The sequence below is a fragment of the Poecilia mexicana genome, unplaced genomic scaffold (genome assembly GCF_051168715.1).
Source record: "Poecilia mexicana isolate PSO_F unplaced genomic scaffold, ASM5116871v1 scaffold_4, whole genome shotgun sequence".
Taxonomy (NCBI): Eukaryota; Metazoa; Chordata; class Actinopteri; order Cyprinodontiformes; family Poeciliidae; genus Poecilia; species Poecilia mexicana.
This window is the reverse complement of record NW_028263373.1, coordinates 22355566-22376088: the sequence shown is the minus strand read 5'-3', so window position 1 is coordinate 22376088 and position 20523 is coordinate 22355566. Positions and strand designations below refer to the sequence as shown.

General features: G+C 37.8%; 1 protein-coding gene across 1 annotated transcript; it reads right to left on the bottom strand.

Annotated features, from left to right (window-relative positions):
* Positions 1-1231: 1231 nt before the first annotated feature.
* On the bottom strand, positions 1232-18617 carry tdrd5 (tudor domain containing 5). The gene is made up of 18 exons (XM_015012431.2): positions 18487-18617; positions 16821-17061; positions 16303-16499; positions 15468-15816; positions 15215-15375; positions 14242-14325; positions 13453-13509; positions 13110-13272; positions 12425-12585; positions 11962-12176; positions 11623-11832; positions 11466-11532; positions 10669-10869; positions 9610-9729; positions 4768-4842; positions 3904-4083; positions 3639-3792; positions 1232-1814 (listed from the first exon to the last, which is right to left on the bottom strand). The coding sequence occupies exons 2-18, from the start codon at positions 17047-17049 to the stop codon at positions 1747-1749; spliced, it is 2691 nt and encodes an 896-aa protein (XP_014867917.2). The 5' UTR covers positions 17050-17061; positions 18487-18617; the 3' UTR covers positions 1232-1746.
* Positions 18618-20523: the final 1906 nt, after the last annotated feature.

The window sequence follows — 20523 nt, the reverse complement described above, 5'->3', positions numbered from 1 at the left end:
TAAAGCACGGTGTTAAACATTGAGTCTTTGTTTTAACATATCTACAGCGCAGACCCAGAACTGAAACACTGCTCGCTAGTCTGCTCCTAATGTCAAAAACATGCATGCATGCAAGTCTGTTCATGCCAGATATGGTATCCTTTGTTGTATAAATCCTGTCTTATGCAGCAGTGGGTCAGATGGGAGAGAGAAGAGCAAGGATGGTAACACTTATAAAAAGGAGAAGTGCTTTAATAATTATATTTCTATTGGTAAATTATATTTAAAATGATAATAAATTGAACTCCATGTTATTTTATTTAAAGAGGCAAAGCAATGAGGGTTGGAGTGCAGAAAAGATGATGGTGGAAGAACGACAAGGAGCTCAGAGTACATATTGTCTCTGTTGTCACAGAGCATGGCAGTTTGATGCATTGCACTCTCGATAAAAGGACAATACAGCGAATGCGTACAGGCCTGCAGATCTGCATATCAATTATTTGTGGCGGCCATAGATATTGCTTAATGGAACTGTCCAAGTCTGCCATAGTCTATTAACTGTGCCTGGAGCCCAGCTGCAGCTGGTTGCTACGAACAGAGGCTGGCCGCGTCAGGATCCAGGTGCACAACTGGAGGAAGAGCAGCAGGAGAGGAGGAACCTGTACTGCATGGATTATAGATAAAGAAAAAAACACCGGTTTTGTCCACATAAATATGGTAGCAAAGATGGTTAAGACCAACTTTAGAGGGGTTGTTGGAGGACAGCTGCAACCTCATTACTCCAACCCTTAACAAGGTTTACAGAGTCTCCATCTTACCAAGCCTCAGCCTTCTGCAGCCACACCAAACAGACCAATGGTGTATGATACAATGCTTGGTTAACAGTGCATATCTTTGTTATACTGATGGCAAAGTGCTAAACTTCAGTACAAATGTTGAAGAACAAATTTTTTTTTCTCTAAATTGAAATGTGTCTTAAAAGACTCTCCAGTTTTGACCTACAAAAAAATACCTGGTCAAACCAAAATGTCTATGAATGACTTGATGCTGAGATGTAATTTATTAGAATCACATGACGACATTTCCTTACAACAGATTAGGGATATATGAAATTAAAATCACTTTAAATAATCGGTTGCGAGACTGAAAACAGAACTGCTCCCCCTGGTGGGCATGAGCTTATAGAGTTGATTGGAAACATTCAAAAATTACCATTGAACTTGAAATAAAATCAGGTGCTAAATTAACAGAATATGTTGTAAAAAGTTTTGTTTTAATGGAAAACATCACATTTATATCAACATGAGGTAAAACATTAGAAACATATCTGGTTTAAACATCAAATAAAATAAGATGTTCTATCAATAACATTTATTTTCCAAAACAAATTCCATATTACATGACTTTCATTTTCAACAGAAGTCTGAACTGTTATAACTTTACCCTAAACAGCAGTATTACTCTAGAAAATAAAAGTATCATCTTATGTAAAACAAGAAGCCTTTGTAAAGTTATTTGCACTCATAAAAAGATAAACAAATATGACGTACTGTTCAGCTTAACTGTTAGAAAACAGCAGCAAATACGACAATCAAACATAATTTAACAGCTTCACTAATCTACATTTAAACAAAAATCCACTAGTAAAAATGTTCAAATCTATTGGACAACTCAAGACTTCTGTGACGCAATAATTAGCTAACCATCATCTCGGTCGTGATTTTTATTCATCTGGTCTGAAAGTTGTTCAGATGTCGGAGTCAGAGCCTACCTGGCCCCGAAGACGGGAAACGGGATGCCAGAGTTTCGCACAAGGAGCGGAGACATTTGTGAGCCTAGAAAAACAATTAGTTACCAGTTAAGATCTGCAGTTTTATACATTTAATTTTTTACATTAGCTATAAATGCCTGCAAAATAACATAAATACCCCACTGTAAATTATAACCAGACTCTCAGAAAGTACTTATGTCTTCATTTATTGTGGTGGTGTGTTGTATATGAAGTATAGCTTCACCTTTCTCAAGATCTGGATCGAATAGCATTCGGCATCAACAAAAACCCAGGAATATTATGCTGAAAATGTGGGCCAAATCTCACAATTTGAATTTTGTAATTTGTGCATTTAATAAATTTCCCAAGATCCAAGTGTCCTGCAGGTTTTCCCAAAGCATATCAACTTTGAAAGGTCACATGTTGAAGCAGAAAGAACAAAAACAAATTAAAAACCATATGATCCTTCTTGGTGTGCAAATTACAATTCATTTAGGAAACTTGTGTTAAACTTAATCTTTGACATTTACATTCATATGTGAAGAGTTTTTATGCCTTCTGTGCCAGATTTGGTCCAGAACTTAAACATTTTTTGTGTGAAAAAATGTGAGCCGGAGCCATAAGTCTGGACAAAATATGTATAAAGCTGTCAAACTCAACACAAACAATAATCCTTGATACTCATGTCAAAATAAAAATGTTAGGTCTCTTGTAGATAAAAATAAATAAATATTCGCCACGGAGAAGAAAATTTCCACCAAAAAAAAAAAACAACTCAGATATGTTGAAATAAATTTCACAGGAAAAGACTTGGATATTTTCTGATGCCAAAAAGTTGTAAATTTGCAAGAAATTAAAAATTTCAATGTTTAAGGGCATAAATTTGTGATATAAAAAAAATATTTACTGAAAATATAGTCAGACGTTTGTGACGACGACTGACGATGAGTGATAAATACAGGAGATGAAGCTGGACATTTTCAAAAGCATATGTTGACTTCTTACACAATTAATAATCCACAATTACAGTAATTGTAGATTATTGTAATTTCTTTTCTTACAAATGTACAACTTTTAGAATTTTCAGCTTTATGCTTGTACATGAGTGTTAATCTGAAGATTTCTGAGTTTTTTGGCAGACATTTTCTCCTCTACGGCCATTTTTCCTTTTTTTCTTTTATCTTCTAAAGCACAAACGCCTTAATGACATTTCTACCCATAGATCTACGTTTTCAGAGTCTACAATATCAGGTCTTTCAGCTGTAAGTCTCTGGTATCCTGGGAAACATAAACCATGCAGAATCCAGTAATCTTTCATGTACTCCCTCACATCACTATCAAATGTTTCTATCTTTATTTGATGGACAAACTGCATTGCTACAGTTTGTCTCCCCCGCTTATCCTCCCATTAAGATGATGCAAGTGGAAGGCGTTGGGAGCAGCACTGTATCAATATCACAGCAAAAGCAATGAAAGCAGCTTGTTGGGTCAAATAGCTCTGGTAACAGGTCTAATTGGATCTGTGTCAGGTTCTCACTGCAGGTACATCCACCACTGGGAGCAGCAGGACAGAAATCAATACGCCCTTTCTGCATCCATGGACACGCTCTAATTTCATTAAAGGCTTTTCTCTAGAGTAAAAGAGGAGAAGTGAATGAATATGCATGGGCAGGTTAATGAAGGTCACTGCATTGATGTTGGAAAATTAGTTTGGCGAAGAAAAAGGACAGCGAAAACACAGAGAGGTGTACGTGAGTCATCATTAGAGGCTTCACGTTTATTAAAGCAAAACCTCTGCTGTCAGAAAGGAGGCTCCTTTTAGCTCTAATCAGGCTTCCTAGAGTTATTTTATGGTGATTATCAAACATCACCGAAGTGTGTGTTGTACCTATAGTGCAGCCCTGGTTCAGTCTCTTCAAAATCGAAGACGGTTCAGTAAACAAGCTGGTCAAGACCTTCGCTGGTTGATTCAGCTCCTCTTGAACAGAGGAGGAGCTGGAGTCGGAGCTGGGCGTAGTGGGTGGAGAAGCTATGGCCACTTCCTAAAGAGCCAAGAAAAAATAAATAAATAAATATAACCTGAAGGTATTTGTATTTCTTGAATTTAAGGTGTTCTTTCTTGGTAAAGTGAATAAAAATCATGTTTTTGTCACATTAGCTTCAGTTTGGCAGAGAGCGGCAGCAGCGGTGGTATTCCTGGTCTGGATCAGGTCTGGAGGCGCCAGAGGAGCAGACGTCTGTAACGTCAATTCATCAGTAAAGGCCGCGCCTTGATCACTGCAGGGCGGCGTTTGGTCCATTAGGAGGCCGCTGCATGGGGTCAGCTCTGTAACCTTTCAAAATACACAACAAGCAGTTTGAAGCTCAGTAATTGATATAACTTCCCGAAAGGGCAAAATACAAAATAAAAATCTAATTAAAGGCGTTTTAATTTATAATAAGATGAAATAAACCCATTTCACACTGAAACTTAGAGAAAACAAGAAAGCAGAAGTAGAGTTCAGTTTCTATCCTGTGGTATATCGCCTGTCCAGCTAAGGGTGATATTTTCAACAAAGCCCTTTATTTACAGAATATTCTGACAATAACTATAAGGAGAACATAAAGTCAAACATAAAGTCACATTCAATGAGGCAAAGCAAAAACTACAGCCGTCCGTTCAGATCATTAGTTTTACAATGACACACGTCACTCTCAACATGCAGCACAGCTGCTTTTCTTTCACTCTACAAGACCTGAACTCCTCCGTTCTCAGTTCAGACGCTGTCATTATTATTTCTGCTGATCCATCAGCATAAAAAACCAAACAAAACAAGCAACATAAGAATTATGCAGAATTTTCTTTACCCATAAACAAACACTGGAGAGGAAATCATACTCTCCTCTCTTGTCTTACCATGAAACTCCTAATCTACAGATTTTAAATTATTTAGGTTTCTGATTTTCTGACTTTTATTAGTGCAGAAACAAACAGTCAAATCAAACACACTTTACAATGAAAGAAGTGGTCATCATACCTGAATATGAGGGATGAATTCACTGTCCTCAATCAGCTCCAGAGGCGGCATCTCATCATCATCATCATCATCAACCTAAGCAGCAAAAATTAATCACATTTAAATTAGTTTAAATTATAATTCTTAATACACAGAACTGGGATCAGGATTTTAGTTCAACTGACTTTTGTTGCTTGTGAAACATCATCACTGCGAACCAGCTCGATTACAGCCAATTAACTATTTGGTTGAGAATACTTTATAATAAAAAATAAAAAAAAGTTATTTGCATGCAGAAGCATTTAGACGACCAGTAAGCGCTTCAAGTCAGAAAGGAAACATATGCAACACCAGGACATTTAGTCAGATGATGCGTCTAAAGCTCAGACTCTAATATTAGTTCTGCAGAAAAATTGTTTTCACAAAAATATATTCTGAGTGGCAGCCAATGTAAGGATTTATGTGGGTTATTTGAGAAGAACATATATTGAGAAGAATATATATATATATATATATATATATATATATATATATATATATATATATATATATATATATATTATTATCTATGTGAACAATTTACGCAGAATTGGTGCATTTAAATCTTTTGCTTTGCAACAAGAACATTTTGTGTTTAACTTCCAGCCTGGAGAATTCACTGTCTCCAGGCTGGAAGTTAAACACTGTCATCACAGTCTTGCTAGATACGATGCTCTCACCGCTACCTGTAACATTCATGGCTCACTAATTATCTTGTTTTAATGTAAAATGCTCTGTACCTACTGCCATCTAGTGGTCAGAAAAATACATGATTACGCCGCTAGCCACTACTAACCATGGTTTCGTTCATGCCGAGCTTAAGTGCAGCGGCTTTATTTCCCTCCTGTAGTGGCAGATCGACAGCCCTCAACTTAAAAGCTGCATCATATGAGTTTGAAAACATTTCTCCGTCGTGCCTGCTGCTAGCATGTGGTTGTTCTAAATGAAAATTAACGCGTTCCTCTTTGATCTACAATTTTGACTTCTAATGATTCACTTCCTGCTAGAGAGCCCCCTGGTGGTTGAAGAAAAATACACAGAAAAGCCGCACCGGGCTACAATCTGCATGGTTCAAAGTTTAGGAGAAAAGTAGCAGCTTATAGTCCGGAAAATACGGTACCGTAGGTGAAATTGAATAATTTCCACGGCACACCTGACGATCACTCATGGCACACTAGTGTGCCGCGGAACAGTGGTTGAAAAACACTGATGTAAAGAGTCATTCCTTGAATGTTTATTTTAACAACACACCCACATTAACAGATGGGGAGACAGTCTTACAATCCAATATCCATTAAACAGCTCACTGATTGGCTGCCATCTTATTTACAGTCCAGCACCCAGCTGTGACCTTCCGACAGTGCGACTGTACATTAAGCAGTATTGGGCAGCAGCTCCTCCTTCAGTCAGATGTGTGTGTTTCATCCAACAGCACACAATGGCTGTGTTCATGTGTGCACTTGTGGTGCTCTGGGCCAGCAGCCCTGACTGCATGGCTGACAAGATAAGGGCGACGGACAGCGGGGAACAAAAGCTGCACAGCCACACTCAGAGACTGAGTGTGAAAACCGAAGTAAGAGGAGAAATCAGAAAAGAGTCGAGGACACGTCAGCCAAAAAGTCGGATTATTGAGCGTTTTCCGATTGTGCAGAAACATTACTCCCATTTCTTTGAGAGTCGATCACAGCTACACATGTGGAAAGCTGAATTATATTCTTCTTCATTAAAATAAAAACCCTTCTATCTCAAAGCGATCAATACGTAGCAATAGTTATGAGCTGCATTTCGGATATTTATTTCTTCCAGTCACTCCCAGGAACCGAGCACATGCTGGCCAACATAACAGGATATCTGGGAAAAAGAATACTTCTTGTATTTTAGCCTTTCAGCCACACACAAACTGTATAATATCACTAAAAATGATTAAAAACTCCAATCAAGGAGTCTGCAACAAATAATGCGCTAATCTATTCCCATACTTGCTTTGACATGGTTTCCAATCAACATCATATCTTACTACGCTACTTAAAAGTGGCTCAACTTATACATCAGGCCATATAAAAGAGCTTTCAGGCTCCGTGTTTAAACAGGAAGTAGTGGTTGTTTTGTAGCAATATGATTGCTTCTGTGTTTGGCATGTTTAAAACCAAGGGCGTAGGAACGAGTCTGTCATTGGGGGGGACGCATATCGGAAACCTGACAGATCAGTAAATAGCTTGAGCAGAATTGTCAAACAATTATGCCATCCAGGGCCGTGCAGGGACCACTAAAGGGGCAGGTGCTCAAAAAAAAAGGGCACATCTCACCGCATTCTAGGACAGAATATTAACAGCCTCTCAGCTTTCAGAGTTTAAAAAACAATGATAATTTACAAAATTGTGAGATATACAATCAAAGCTAAGGAAAATCTCTAGATAGAGCATACAGCTATGCATATGTAAGATATTTTATTAGTAATTTCTTTCTGCAGGTCTATTTTGTTATAAGAAAGTATTGCCATATTCAAACCCGCAATTTAGCAGGACATGTAAATCAGAGCTAAACCACCAGACATATTTTGTCTTTACAGAATTACACTATTAAAAATGTAAACAACAAATAATTTTAGTACGTTATGTGTCAGAAGAGGGCTTAGAAAATAAGACCAAAAAATAAAAAAAAAGTTTGACCAAAAGGGCACTTGGGGGCAAGGAGCAAAAGGGGCAGGTGCTCAAGCCCCCCCCAGCCCCTCCCTCTGCACGTGCCTGATGCCATCAACACATCAGTAACGCGTTACTCTAATCTGACCCTTGTTTCAGTAACAAGTATTCTAACATGTCACTATTTACAATCCAATAATCAGATTAAAGTTATGCAGTATAATGACCGTCATTCCAGGATGAACACTCACTTTAGCATTTGCCTCACAACTAGCAAGCTAAATACTCTGGTAGCACAGACAGGCTACCAGATTCTGATATATTTTATTGGTCAAAAGACATTTGATTATTGGTCAAAATGCATTGATATAAATTGACTGGTAATTGAACTGGTTCTACCTCTTTCTAAAACCAAAGTAGAAAACAGCTCATAAAATAGGACTCGGCAGTTTTAAACTCAATACAGCAATTTGACCAACAAAAATAAAATCTAAACAAGTTTTGTTCTTCTTGAACATCTCTCTACATCAGTGCAACAGTTTGATCTACAAAATAAATAAAAATTATACTTTTCAAGTCTAACAGACACCTTAGCTCCTCACTGTTAACTCAGTCTCACTTTCCAGCACTGCATTCAGTAACTTACCAAAGATCCATGAAAAACACTGAAGCAAAAAGACTAAATGTTTTTTTTCCCTGTCATTTTCAGCCGCAAACATTTAACTAAAATATCTACAGATATGTGTTTCTGTCTCTGCCTCCCTCTGACTCTCTGCAGCCTGATGTTCCTGCATGGATTCATGGATTTACAACAGACACTTTGGTAATGTACAGTGTCAGAATGTGAACTAAATATAAAAAGTATGTTTTTATCATACAGAATGAGAATTTAAACAACTTAATTTTCAGATGTATACATTATTATACATCTCAACTCTATTTACTGTGTAGCAAAAATTTTCACAAATTTATTTTTAAACCTCTCCTTTTTTATTGTCTCCTGTAATTAATATAATTTTTAATATAATTAATATAATTAATTAATATAATTTTTAATGTAATTAATTAATATAAATTTTTATATCTTTACACTGAAACTCCACCTGGCTCTCTTATGTCTTCCCTGACCTGCTCCTCTCATAATAAAATAGTTTAGCTTATTTAAAAATTAAAAACAGTTAATACATATTTCAGTAAACTAAATGAAGACCTCACCAGAGCTTCTTCACCTTTCTTCAACATCATTCTAGCACTGCTGTTCTCCTAAATATCTAAATAATATAATATAATATAATATATAAATACATGTTAAGTGGTCGAGTGATCAGATGTTGCTCACTTTAAATAATAAAAATTTCGCTGCTGTTTCAGTCTCATTCTAAATCATTGTGACTAGACTAGCTAACTTTTAAACAAAGTTAGCAGTAAAATTTTGGACATGTGACTATCCCAGAATTAAAACGGCTTAACCTAAAAGATTTAGTACTATATATGAAAGTAAACTGACAACAAGATGTTATAAACGAGCGATATTCATGGCAACATTCCTGACAGATCGTTTACCTCCTTCAAACGGAGTTTCTGACTTCGTCTGCTGCTGCCTTTACTCTGAGCCGTTCAGAGGGGGGAGGGGCAGGAAGCGCTCCGCTGAATGCGCTGTTGTGCGCCTTCAAAATAAAAGCACGCGAGTGGAAGATTTTAAAATTCTTCGCAACAGCGGTGAAATTATTGGGGGGGACGAATGTGACTCTCTCCAATATTGGGGGGGACATGTCCCCCCCGTCCCCCCCGCTTCCTACGCCTATGTTTAAAACAACGCGGATTTGTGTGAGTTCATATGAGTGAAAACTTTTCTGAAACCGATTCCATGTGTAGATATTCATTTCTACAGTAAACCAGCTACGTGTTTACTGTAGACGCACACAGAGAAGAACCTGCCTTTCATGGAGGAATGCAACATTTTCTCTTAATTACTTACAATTTGTTGTTCTTCCACAAAACTAAAAAATGTGTTTTTGGAGAAGTAAAGACAAAAACATGAACTCATATTTATCTTCTCAAGAGGCAGTTTAATCTTTTATATTTCTATTTAAAATTATGACTATCCTTAAGATTAGGATCAAGACTTTGCCAAGCTCTAATTAATGGGGTTTTGAATAATATGACATTAATGCGTTTGGACTACCTTGGACTGTCCAGAACCGTCTCCTGATTTAAGAGACAAAATCAGCTCCTCGTCGATCTTTGGCAGCTCAACCATTCCTTCTCCCATGTACAGACTCACTGGTGTGACTTTGGGACACAGCTGAGCAGAGAAAACAAGGCAAAAACTCACAACCTGGACTCAAACACAGCATATAATTTATATTGACTCATAGCGACACATCATACTGCAGTGTGAGATGTTCCACAGTACTGGACAAACAGATATGTTTCTGGTGCAGCTTCAAAATAAAATCAACAAGTTGATTTAAAATCTTTACCGTTTTCCATTTAATCTCAAATACATTTTCCTGTCCATTCCAGAGTTATTTTAACATACTTTTCCAAACTCTAAACTCCAGAATTCTGTCTTCTAACCATTTCAAAGTTTAAGCACAGAAGTTCACAGCAACAACATCTCCCATATACATCTCCCATATATTATGGGATATATTTCTGTAGTGGTCAGGCTTTAAATACGCCACCTGCAAAAACCCCCCAGAGGCAGGAATAAAGGACAGGATGGAAGGAAGGAGATGAGCAACAAAAGACAAAAAACAAAAAGAAACCAACAAGGCACGAACAACAACACTTTAAAATAACACAAACTTTGCAAGTATTTTCAATCTAGTTTCCAGCGTAAATACTTGAAATACGAAAACTAACTTACAAGTAAGTTAGTTGTAGTAACAACCTCCATCAAGATATAGGAGGTTGTTTTAAGTCAATAATTCCTTAATATTTATGAAAAAGTACCAATTCCACTGACACACTGATAACATGGGAAACATTTCTTGTCATAAGTGAAATAAGACATTTGGTTAATGTTGATTATAAATATTCCCAATTTACTTCAAACAAGATGTTATATCTTGTTAAAAAGTTACTTGCAAGTTAGTAATGTCTTATTTGAAGGAAAAAAGGGAAAGAAGGGGGTAAAAATGTTATTAAAATGGAGGGAAGGACACAAAAAGGAAGGAAAGAAGAGCACAAGGGAGGAACATATGATACGAGAAAGGAAGGATTATTCAGTAAGACTTACTGCTGCAGCAGTTGCAGGATCGCAGGCGATGCCGTGGCCTTGGTTAATGAGGGCTATGTGTATGTAGATGTCCTGATCGGTGTGTGTATCACACAGGAATAGCTGCAGCACTGCTCCAGTGTAGCAGTCCAACGCGCCCACCAGGGTCTGATCAAAGCACAGCCTCCGAAAGGAAGCTGTGGCTTCTGCAGTCCAGGTATCCTGCAGTGAACCAGAAACAGCCGAGGACGTCAGAAAACATCAACATTTCCTCCTAAAAAAGTCTTAAATTTAAACATCCTTTTATGCTGTCAGTAAATACAAATTTAACTTTAACTTTTCCCTTTTTTGTGGAGCCTGAAAAGTGTTTATTCAGGGTGAGAATGACGATTCCTTTTCCATTTTCAGGCCAAGGGGGTGAATACTTCTTACAGTCACAGTCAAACTTATCTGTGAGCTGTCTGCTGTGTCCCTTGCTCCTCATGATGATGTTTGTTCTCTACAAACAGCATCATGTTTGTCTGTAAAGGACAAAGTTGCATTTATACCGAGGTCCAATAACCTACATGTGACCTTTATTAACTAAGCAAGTGGCTGCACTGGATTTTGTTTAGCAGTATCTGAGTGAAGGAAGCTGAAAAATTCATCCCACAGGTTAGAAAACATTTATTTTTCCGTCCATCTTTGTTATAATCCACCTTTTTTATGCATTTCATCATTGAAATAGATAAAACATGCAAATACATGAAAAGTGTTTGCCACTTTTGCATCTTGTTTTTGCAAAACAAAACATACCATCCTGTTTCACTTAAACTTACTGAAGCTGGCTGGATTCCAGCGAGTATTGAAGGAACTGCTTGTGCTGGAAGAACAGAAAAACTGGACCTGTAAAAGAGAGAAACAAGAGAGGAAAAGAAAACTGAAAACACAATAAACAAACAACATTTGTGCACCAGAGCCTGATGGTATACGTACTTGAGGAACTTCAGGCTGGCGATCGGGACCAACGTTACATCACCGAAGTCGACGTAAAACACCTCAACATGAGTGGAGTTTAGAACTTTGTGGATCACGACTCGGTAGAACCATATTGCATTGGGCGACACACAGCAGACCTGACCCTGCCGAACAAATGGCTCCAGAAGCTGGTACCGCTCCGACACTTCAGGACAGGTGTAACAACGTCTAAGAGACAGGAGAATGATGTCGCGTATTAAACTTTATAACTTTACACACCACTAATGAGGGGGGGGGATTGAATAGCCGAAATAACTCTCTGTGAATCTTCTCCACCAGAGTTTAAGTTGCCACCACCTCATGTCAAACATTAAACTCTCCAAAGCGCGCGCCTCCTCCGTCTCACTGAACCGGATGTAGAAAGATCCTGGCGACTCCACCTGCTCCACCAGGACTTCCACCAACTCTCGAGCCCGGTGGCGGGTCGGCGGGTTGAGACGCTCATTCTGCATGGCGTCCAGCGGAAGGGGCGACCTGCTGTGCACCTGCATGGCCGGGTACATCTCAGGCGTCTGCATGATGACAGACTTAGGTGAGCAGAGTCAGAAGAATGTAGCAGCGGAGCTCTAAATATTAAATGATTTACATGCAAGTATAAATTACTTAAACGCAACGTTTCTTAGAAGTGTTGATGTATTGATTATAACATAACATGAGGAAATGCAGGTTTACTGTCACTTTTACTGACAAAGTGTAACAAGTGATACAGTGCAGCACTCCATATTGCTGCTCCTTATTGTTTTTCTTCGTGTCGTCTTACCATTTCTTGAATGTTGGACTGACTACAAAACTCCAACTCATTATTCTCGTCATCAGATGCGACGTTCTCGCTTCCGTTTTCCCACAGAGACTCTTCCAAGGTGAAATAGTAGCTCTTCCCTGGTATGTTAACGTCAGTACTTCCATCAATTTCCTCAAAACCTGGAAAAATAAAGACAACTCCCGTTTTCTCTTGAATCAAAGACACTGTTCAATATTAAGGTTATTTCTAGTCTGGTGAAAATAAGATACGTTACCCAACACACTGTCTATAATCGGAAAAAAGTGTTAAATTCATCCTTTAGCCACAATAAAAAACAATTTGTAAATCTAAGTGATCGGCTTAGCTTAGCTGTTTTCATCACAGATGATGGATAACTTTTTTTTCAGGTCGTAAAATGCATGAACAAACAGGATGCTATATAAACCCATTTGTTTTAAGTCAATATCAGAAAGTTTAGGGAAATATGCTTTAGTGTATTTAGGTAGATGATCTGATAATCTCTTGAATTCATGTTGGATTTTCTGCATCACATTTCTTATTTAATTGTTGAAGTCTAGTACAATGTAAGCACAATGAACTATTTATATAGTCACATAAAAAAGGCAGGGCAGACCTAAACGTCCACGTTTACTATGTGATTTGTTTGTTAAATAATTTAGGAGTCATAAGTGAGCAAACGCACCTGGTTCCATGTTGTCACGATCCCTTAAGTCCACCACCATCCAGCTGTTTCCACTGTTGTCCTCTGCTGATCTTAGGTGGAAAATGTCACCCAGGGCACCAACAAGTTCAGTTACACTGAGGAAGCCCCACTGTAAATATGGCAAGTCTTCTCCAAAAAGCCTCTGATGGAGGACAAAACGTCAAAAGAGATTAAAATATAAACATAACATGAACAAGAGAATTTCTTATAATCTTAAGAGGCATAAAACATGATAACTTTAGCCTAATTCAATGTGAATGTGTATTTTATACAATGCATACACATTTCTAATATTAGAAAAAATAATATTCATTTAATTTACCTTGTACTCGGCAGGAAGATCGTGAACTGATATTCCGGCACTCGACTCACCAACAACCTGTAGATTGTTATGAATTTGTTAGTCTTGTCACCATAAAATGTTATTTTATTTCAAATATGAAGAGCATTAGGAATTAATTCCCCACTAGATATTAATAAAACACTGCAACACCAAAACAAGACTATAAAGAAGATAAAACATTGTTATAATTTACATATTTAAAAGGAGTTTGAAGTACAAACTTATTTAATCCCACTCCCTCTCTAAAAACATAACTTGTTCCTTATTTTAAATTATACTATAATGGCTATGATGAATTCAATAAGATATAAACAATAATCTTTTTAAATACTTACTTCTTAATAATTAGTAATGTAATTTCTCTATGGGATCAATAAAGATTTTTTTTTAATTTGAATTAATTTCTCTATGTAAATAAACAATATACATTTCAATTGATTATAATTTTTTTTTTTTAATTCAAAAATTCTAAAAGTTTTCTGGTTGAAATCCAAGTTTATTCAAGGTGATTAACTTTGTGTGAAAATGTTGGAGCTTTTGTTTTGTTGGCTTTGTGTACGTCAGAGAGGCAGACGGATGTGACGGGTTGAGGGAAACGGTTTTAAATTGCAGCTCCTGATTTATGCTCCACGTCATCTCGCTCTTTGCAGTTTGTGCTGCTGTAAACAAACGAACCATGATGGCAGGTGGGAGACATCCACACAGTGCCTCTTTGCCAAAGCATGTCAGCTTCCAGGAAAGTGTGTATAAACTGGTGTGAAGTCTGACCTTTCGCAGCTTGTCCTTCAGCTCTTGACTAACGGTGCCAGCAACACTGTTCTCCAAGAGCTGATGTTGGAGCTCCTCCTCAAGCTAATAAAGATATGAAAAAAGAAAAACACTACATCAGGAAACAAAACAACTCAGTTATGGACATTGAGACTGCAGTGTAGTTCCTAAACAAATATGTTAATCATGACCATTCTTGCATTTCTGCCACCACATATAAAAATGACTACTTGACTGATTTCAACCTCAATGCTTAACATGCATCTAAAATATACATGCCGGTCTTACACTTTTTACAATATATTCACATCAGCCACAAAATTTCAAGATTTAATAAATAATTCAGCTTCCTTAAAGTTTACCTATTATGCTGGATGAACAGATTAGGATGGGTTTATGGGCTATACAAAACATGTTCATTACATTTTTCCACAAAAAGATTCTTGGATAATCAGAATCTGATTAGTCTGTTTTGAGTTCCATTCAGAATGAGCCACTTTAGGGCCTCTTGTCACTTTAAGTCCAAATAAGCTGGAATTGACGTGAAGATGCCTGCAAATAGATGTGCATGACTGTAGATACACCTGTAGATATTTGAAAAGCATTAGTAGAGCCTCCTGCACATCAAACAAGAAGGCAGCAAGTGGTTCCTGAATGGCAAATCAGCAACAAAACACTTGTCTTTTCCAGCAGCCATTGTACAGCAAATATCTGTAAAACCAGTTGATCAAATGTGCTGGAGCTCCACTTGTGTTGCTAGGCAACAAATGTAGCGAATGGTATATATACTGTTGGGATTATCAAGTTGTTTTTTTTTTTTTTTTAAGCGCATGGGACATTTTTGTAGCAGTAGAGACCCAAATGGAAGAACAAAAACATGCAAAATATGAATTTTGTATAATAGGTATACTTTAAGACAGAACAGTAAGGCGTTATAGTTCAGGAGCAACAATAAAACCTCTTGAGAACAAACCTTTAGTACATTTTGATGAAACAGCGCGCCATCTTCACAGGGTGCTTGTTCAGAGTCAGGGCTGTTCTCCAGCAGCTCCGGAGAGTGACTCCCATGCGACATGTCATGGTCAGCCTCCAAAGTCGTTTCAGGTGGCGTCAAAGGACTCTGATTCACTAAGACTTCACCAGACAAAGTGTTTTATGAACGGAAAAGTTAAAAATTCAACAAACAGTTTCCGGGAGCTATCAATACATAACTTTCCAAAACAAACCTGGAGATTTTGTCGTTGTAGGAACTTTGATGTCAGAATTATTGCAAATTGGCTTGTGAGAGGAAACCGATGGTGGCTTTATCGGTCCGGTTCTAATTGGTGTGCTGAATGGTCTCATGGGTACGCTGGGAATCATCAACGGTCTCATGACATTTTGAGACCGTTCATAATTCTCTGCCTCAGTTTTTAGACAGAGAACCGAGCCCAGCCTCCCTTGCTGGATTACAATCATGTCTCTTGCTGCCTCTAGCATCTCTCTGGTGGAGTAGAAACCGTAGTTATGGATGCGGAGCGGGAAGCCATAGCAGCGCAGATAGGAGGCCTCTAGCTCAGACAGCCTAAGTGGACCCTGAGAGAGATGAATTACACACATACCTCTCATGTGCTTTGGATCACAGCCACAGACATGTAAACAGATGACACTACACCTCACCTTAAACGTACATGCACCACAATGAAAAACATCATGCAAACACGTGAAGACTCCAGTAGTAAGCAACAGCATTAAATCTATGAAATTACATTTTCTGTTAAATTGTTTAAAACTGTTAAGATCAAAATGTATTGTTCCTCAGGCCAGACAGTAACATTTTAAATTATATTTCTATAAATGAGGACTGAAGTCTCTCCTACTTATTAATTTTGCCAATATGTTGTAACCAACTTTTTTTTTGCCTACAAGAAAATTATTTACAAAAATGCTGCCACTGAATTAAATTGAGTCTTTTTCTCAGTATCAGCATCGAGTATAACATTTTAGTATGGTGACCCATCACTTTTATTCCAAATAAAAGTCAAAGATTGATGTGAATGTTGTGTTACCTTAGAGTCATACCTGGGAGAGCAGGATGCGGAGCTGTGCCCTCAGGTTGGCAGGGAGGGCTGGAGGAGGATGACCTCTTCTTGGGAGCGGTGAAAATGGAGGCCGAGGACAGTAACGAGGAGAAGAAAACTTCTTGATCTTCTCAGACTTCGATATCCGCTGCTTGGCCACTAGCTCCTGGATGCTTTGGGTGTTCTCATCACTCACAGCTGGAGAGTCAAACAAATGCAACAATGCGTTAGTGAGAAAGAAATAAAAACCTCAAACTTTAAGTTCAGACTCAGGAATTCAAAACTATTTAGAAAACCTTATAAAAATGAAAGAAGTCCTAGTTGATAAATGAATGCATAAACTTCAATAAAGAATTAAAATGAAACAGCTTCACAACTACAACATAAAAATATTAAAATGACAAAGTGTCATGAAAACCAAACAGTACATCAGAGAGGATACAGATAACACTTCACCTCAGCCTAAATGCACATTCACCAAAATGAAAGATGGTGGTGACACCACCAAGCAGTACCTACCCTTTAAATATAAACTTCCATCTGCCCTGAAGTTCACAGAAACGACCTCTGGCATCTCCTGAACCATATCCATAACATTCCTGAAACCCAGGACTTTCAGGGGCATTGGATGTCCCAACATGGCGACATAGTCTCGTCTGAGCTGGTCAGGGTCCAAACCCAGTTTAGCTGAAGTGAGAAGGGATCGAACATCCTTCTTCAGTTTTGCTAAAAGTTCCTCTTGGCTCATGTCTGCTTAAGTCTGGATTAGACCAAAGAAAAGTTGAGAATTACAATTCAGCTTTGCTACCCCCCCCCCCCAACAGTCTCATGTTAAAACCACATTTAAGTTATTCGAAAACATATGTTCACATATTGTGTTTTTCTTGCTATTTATCTGATTTTACTTCAGGTAAACATAAAATAACACTTAAACCTCCAAACTTTACAGTTTGTAGGGATTTGTTTTTTTTCCTCTAATGCACCGTTTTGTTCACTCCAAAACATGTCCCCCATTTTGGTATCTAAATGAATACATTTCGTTTTTGTTGGAGAATAAAAATTGCTGATTGTGGAAGCCTCTACTTTAATATCAGGAATACTAAAAGGCCAGTAGTAACAGTCATTATGGCGTACCAAAGGTAGCCTGACTACATAGCAATTCAACATATCGTTGATCCTCAGAACATCCGTCTGTGAAAGAAATGATGCATTAAATTTAAAATTAAAATCGTGACTTTAATTTCAGAAATCTGACTTTAATTTTGCATGTACTTGAAAATTTTGACGCAGTGGCATACATTGAGCTCACCGTGACTTGCAACAACATTCCCTGGTATTTCAATACGAGAAATCTCAATGAAATACATGTGGCCACACGATCTCCTACGTACATGAACATATATAACAATAAAGTAGAAAGTAAATCTACAGTTAGTTTCAATGCCAAATTGTTAAATGACGAGTTACCGGCTCGCCTTGGCTAAGAAAGAAAGTCACTGCAATCCAACGAGGAGTCCGCCATCTTTCTTTAGCATATTAGCGACAATAATATTCTGTCAACATCGTGGCGGTAAATTAAATGGGAGTTTTTCTACATTGTACTCAATTGCGAATTAATGCATTGTGTCTGCAAAATGTTGTAATTTGGAAAAAAGTACTCTGGAGCTTCCCGTGGTCAGAAAATGTCAAGGCTGTAGCCTAACATGTTCGCTAGGTTTAGCCTCAAAATTCACAAAAATGGTTACACATTCAAATAAATCGTTTCTCCTCTTTCTAATGCTTAAATTAATTTATAATCTCCATTTATAAACAAACAGTTAAAATTACGTAAAGTCCAAACTATAATGGCAACATTTCTAACCAGGTATGTCCAGGGCTAAAGCTAATTCATATCTCAACACCTGTTGATTTCAACCAGACTACCATCACGCAAAATCAACGAAAAACCAAAAGAGGGGAAAAAAGTTAGACAGTTAGACAACCACATTTGAATTTTAAAGAAAACATAATGCAAACTTCCCTTTGTTCCTCTTTAACGCTTTCCCTCCAAGCTTAAATACATAAAACACAACCTCGTGGTACTGCACTAACACGCAGAAATACGGTTGGGTATTAAAACAACTCAAATAAGAAATTAATAATAATAAAAATTCTGATTTATAACTCCATGGGAAATTTGACCTACCTACTCGGATTCATAAAATGATTGGGAATAAGAAGGAGTCAATAAACCTGGCGTCTATCCTGACATTGGCTCCGCACCATTGGGAAGCCGGTGCGACAATGGGCGTGCTGAGTGGGCGGAGTTTCTACTTCAACCACGGATGGTAAGAATCCATTCAAGCTCTAGCTTCAAAGTCTGACAAGACCACCTTTGACTGGAGCAGCTGCAATATATTACTTAGGTGGGAGAGCCTTTTGACAGGACTAACAGTTGTTCGATCTACAAATCTGCGAATTTTTCAAATAAAAAGTAAAGTCCCATTTGAAGTGCAAATAAGTGGAAAACTAACACTTTATAACCAGGAAACCATATCCCCACTGTGAAACATGCTGGTGGCTGCATTATGTTGTTGGGATACTTTTCAGCAAGAACAGGGAAAATAAGTGAAGATAAATTGGAACTCTAGAAGAAAACCGGTTAGTGGGTACAAAAGACTTGAGACTGGATGGAGATTCACACTAAAGCACAACCAAAGTTACAGTAGAATGAGTCTAAATGAGAATTGTCAGCAAGATCTTCACATATCTTCTTCATCTATTCCGACTGAGCTTTTATTATTGTCCATAAAAGGACATACTAGTCAATCTCTAGATGTGACAGGTATGTAGAAATATACTCTACTGATACTGTACTTTACCATTCAGCAGTGACACCTGTCAAAATATTCTGTTTAATTAAAGACACACTGGGGAGGGTATTGAATGTTCCCCTGTGTCAAAGCAATGATTATTTCTTGAGTGGCCTGAGTCAACACATTCCTTGTTTGAACACCCAGAGACTCCCTGAGCTTCTGTTTAATTAATCCCGCATGTTTTCCCTCGCAAAATGCATGGCTGAAACTAAATGAAAACTTGCATGGAAATGTCTTCATGGTTACACATTCAAAACTGAGAGCCTTTTAGAGTCACCAGTTTTTGGAAACTAAAGAAAACCCACACAAGCGTCTTCCAGAAAGGGTTTAATCATGATGCCAACATAGGAGCTCCTTCTGTGATGCAACAGCATTAATTATTGCAAAGTCACCAAGATGCAAAAAGAAAACTAACAATATAATTGAGGTTCTTTCTTTTCTCCACATGAAAATGTTTTACTGTTGCTATTAACTGATCTTTTGCAATGTTTCTTGCAAAAGAAGCATTGCAAAAAAAGGGAACCTATTATGCAAAATTCAAATTTTTTGGCAATAAATTAATATGTTTTGGTGTCTGGAAAATGAGTCATTTCAAAAACCTTCAGAATGTAACGTCACAAATCAGCAGGCACTGATCCTCAACTAGCAATCCCAATGAAGCCCTTCCTGTTACCTAGCAACCTCAGTGAAGCCCAGCCCATTAAAGAGCATGAAGAACTTTGGTCACCTGGCTGTACAATGGCTGCTGGAACAGATATGTGTTTTGTTGTTGGCTTATCAACCATAAACCATTTCCTGAATTCTTGTTGACTGTGCAGGAGGCTCCAGTTATGCTTTTCAAAGATGTACAGTGTATAATTGCACATCTGTTTGCAGCTATTTTCAGGCATGTGTGTGAACGTTGAGTTTGGAGTGTGACCAGCAGCAGCTTATTTGGATTTAAAGTGACAAGAGGCCCGAAAACATATACACACTGAAAGGAGCTCAAAATAGGCTAAACTGAACAGGGTAAAATCTCATTATCTAAGAATGATTTAGTGCAAAAATGTAATGAACATGTTTTGTACAATCCATAGGTGTATCCTAATCTGTTCAAAGAAGCATAATAGGTCACCTTCAAACATGTGTTATCCGCAGTGGCCCTCCCCTATGACTGCTGTTTAACTCCCACTCTTGGACAGTCCAAACAATTCTTATCCAATCCCATCACTAGATTGCAGCACCTCAGACTTGAGCTTCAACTTCCATTTGAACCAGGTCCAAAATTTCTTCTCTTTTCATGTCAGGAAAGCAGTACTGACCCATCAAAAGAAAACAGCTCCCCAGCTGTCACTCATACATTTTTTACAGTTGAATTTCCAGCAGAT

Coding starts and splice junctions, on each gene's coding strand:
- tdrd5 (XM_015012431.2), bottom strand. CDS start 17,049: ATGAGCCAAGAGGAACTTTTAGCAAAACTGAAGAAGGATGTTCGATCC. Junction 14,326..15,214: donor TTCATCAAAATGTACTAAAG/GTTTGTTCTCAA, acceptor TATCTTTATTAG/CTTGAGGAGGAGCTCCAACA. Junction 4,084..4,767: donor AATTCATCCCTCATATTCAG/GTATGATGACCA, acceptor GTATTTTGAAAG/GTTACAGAGCTGACCCCATG.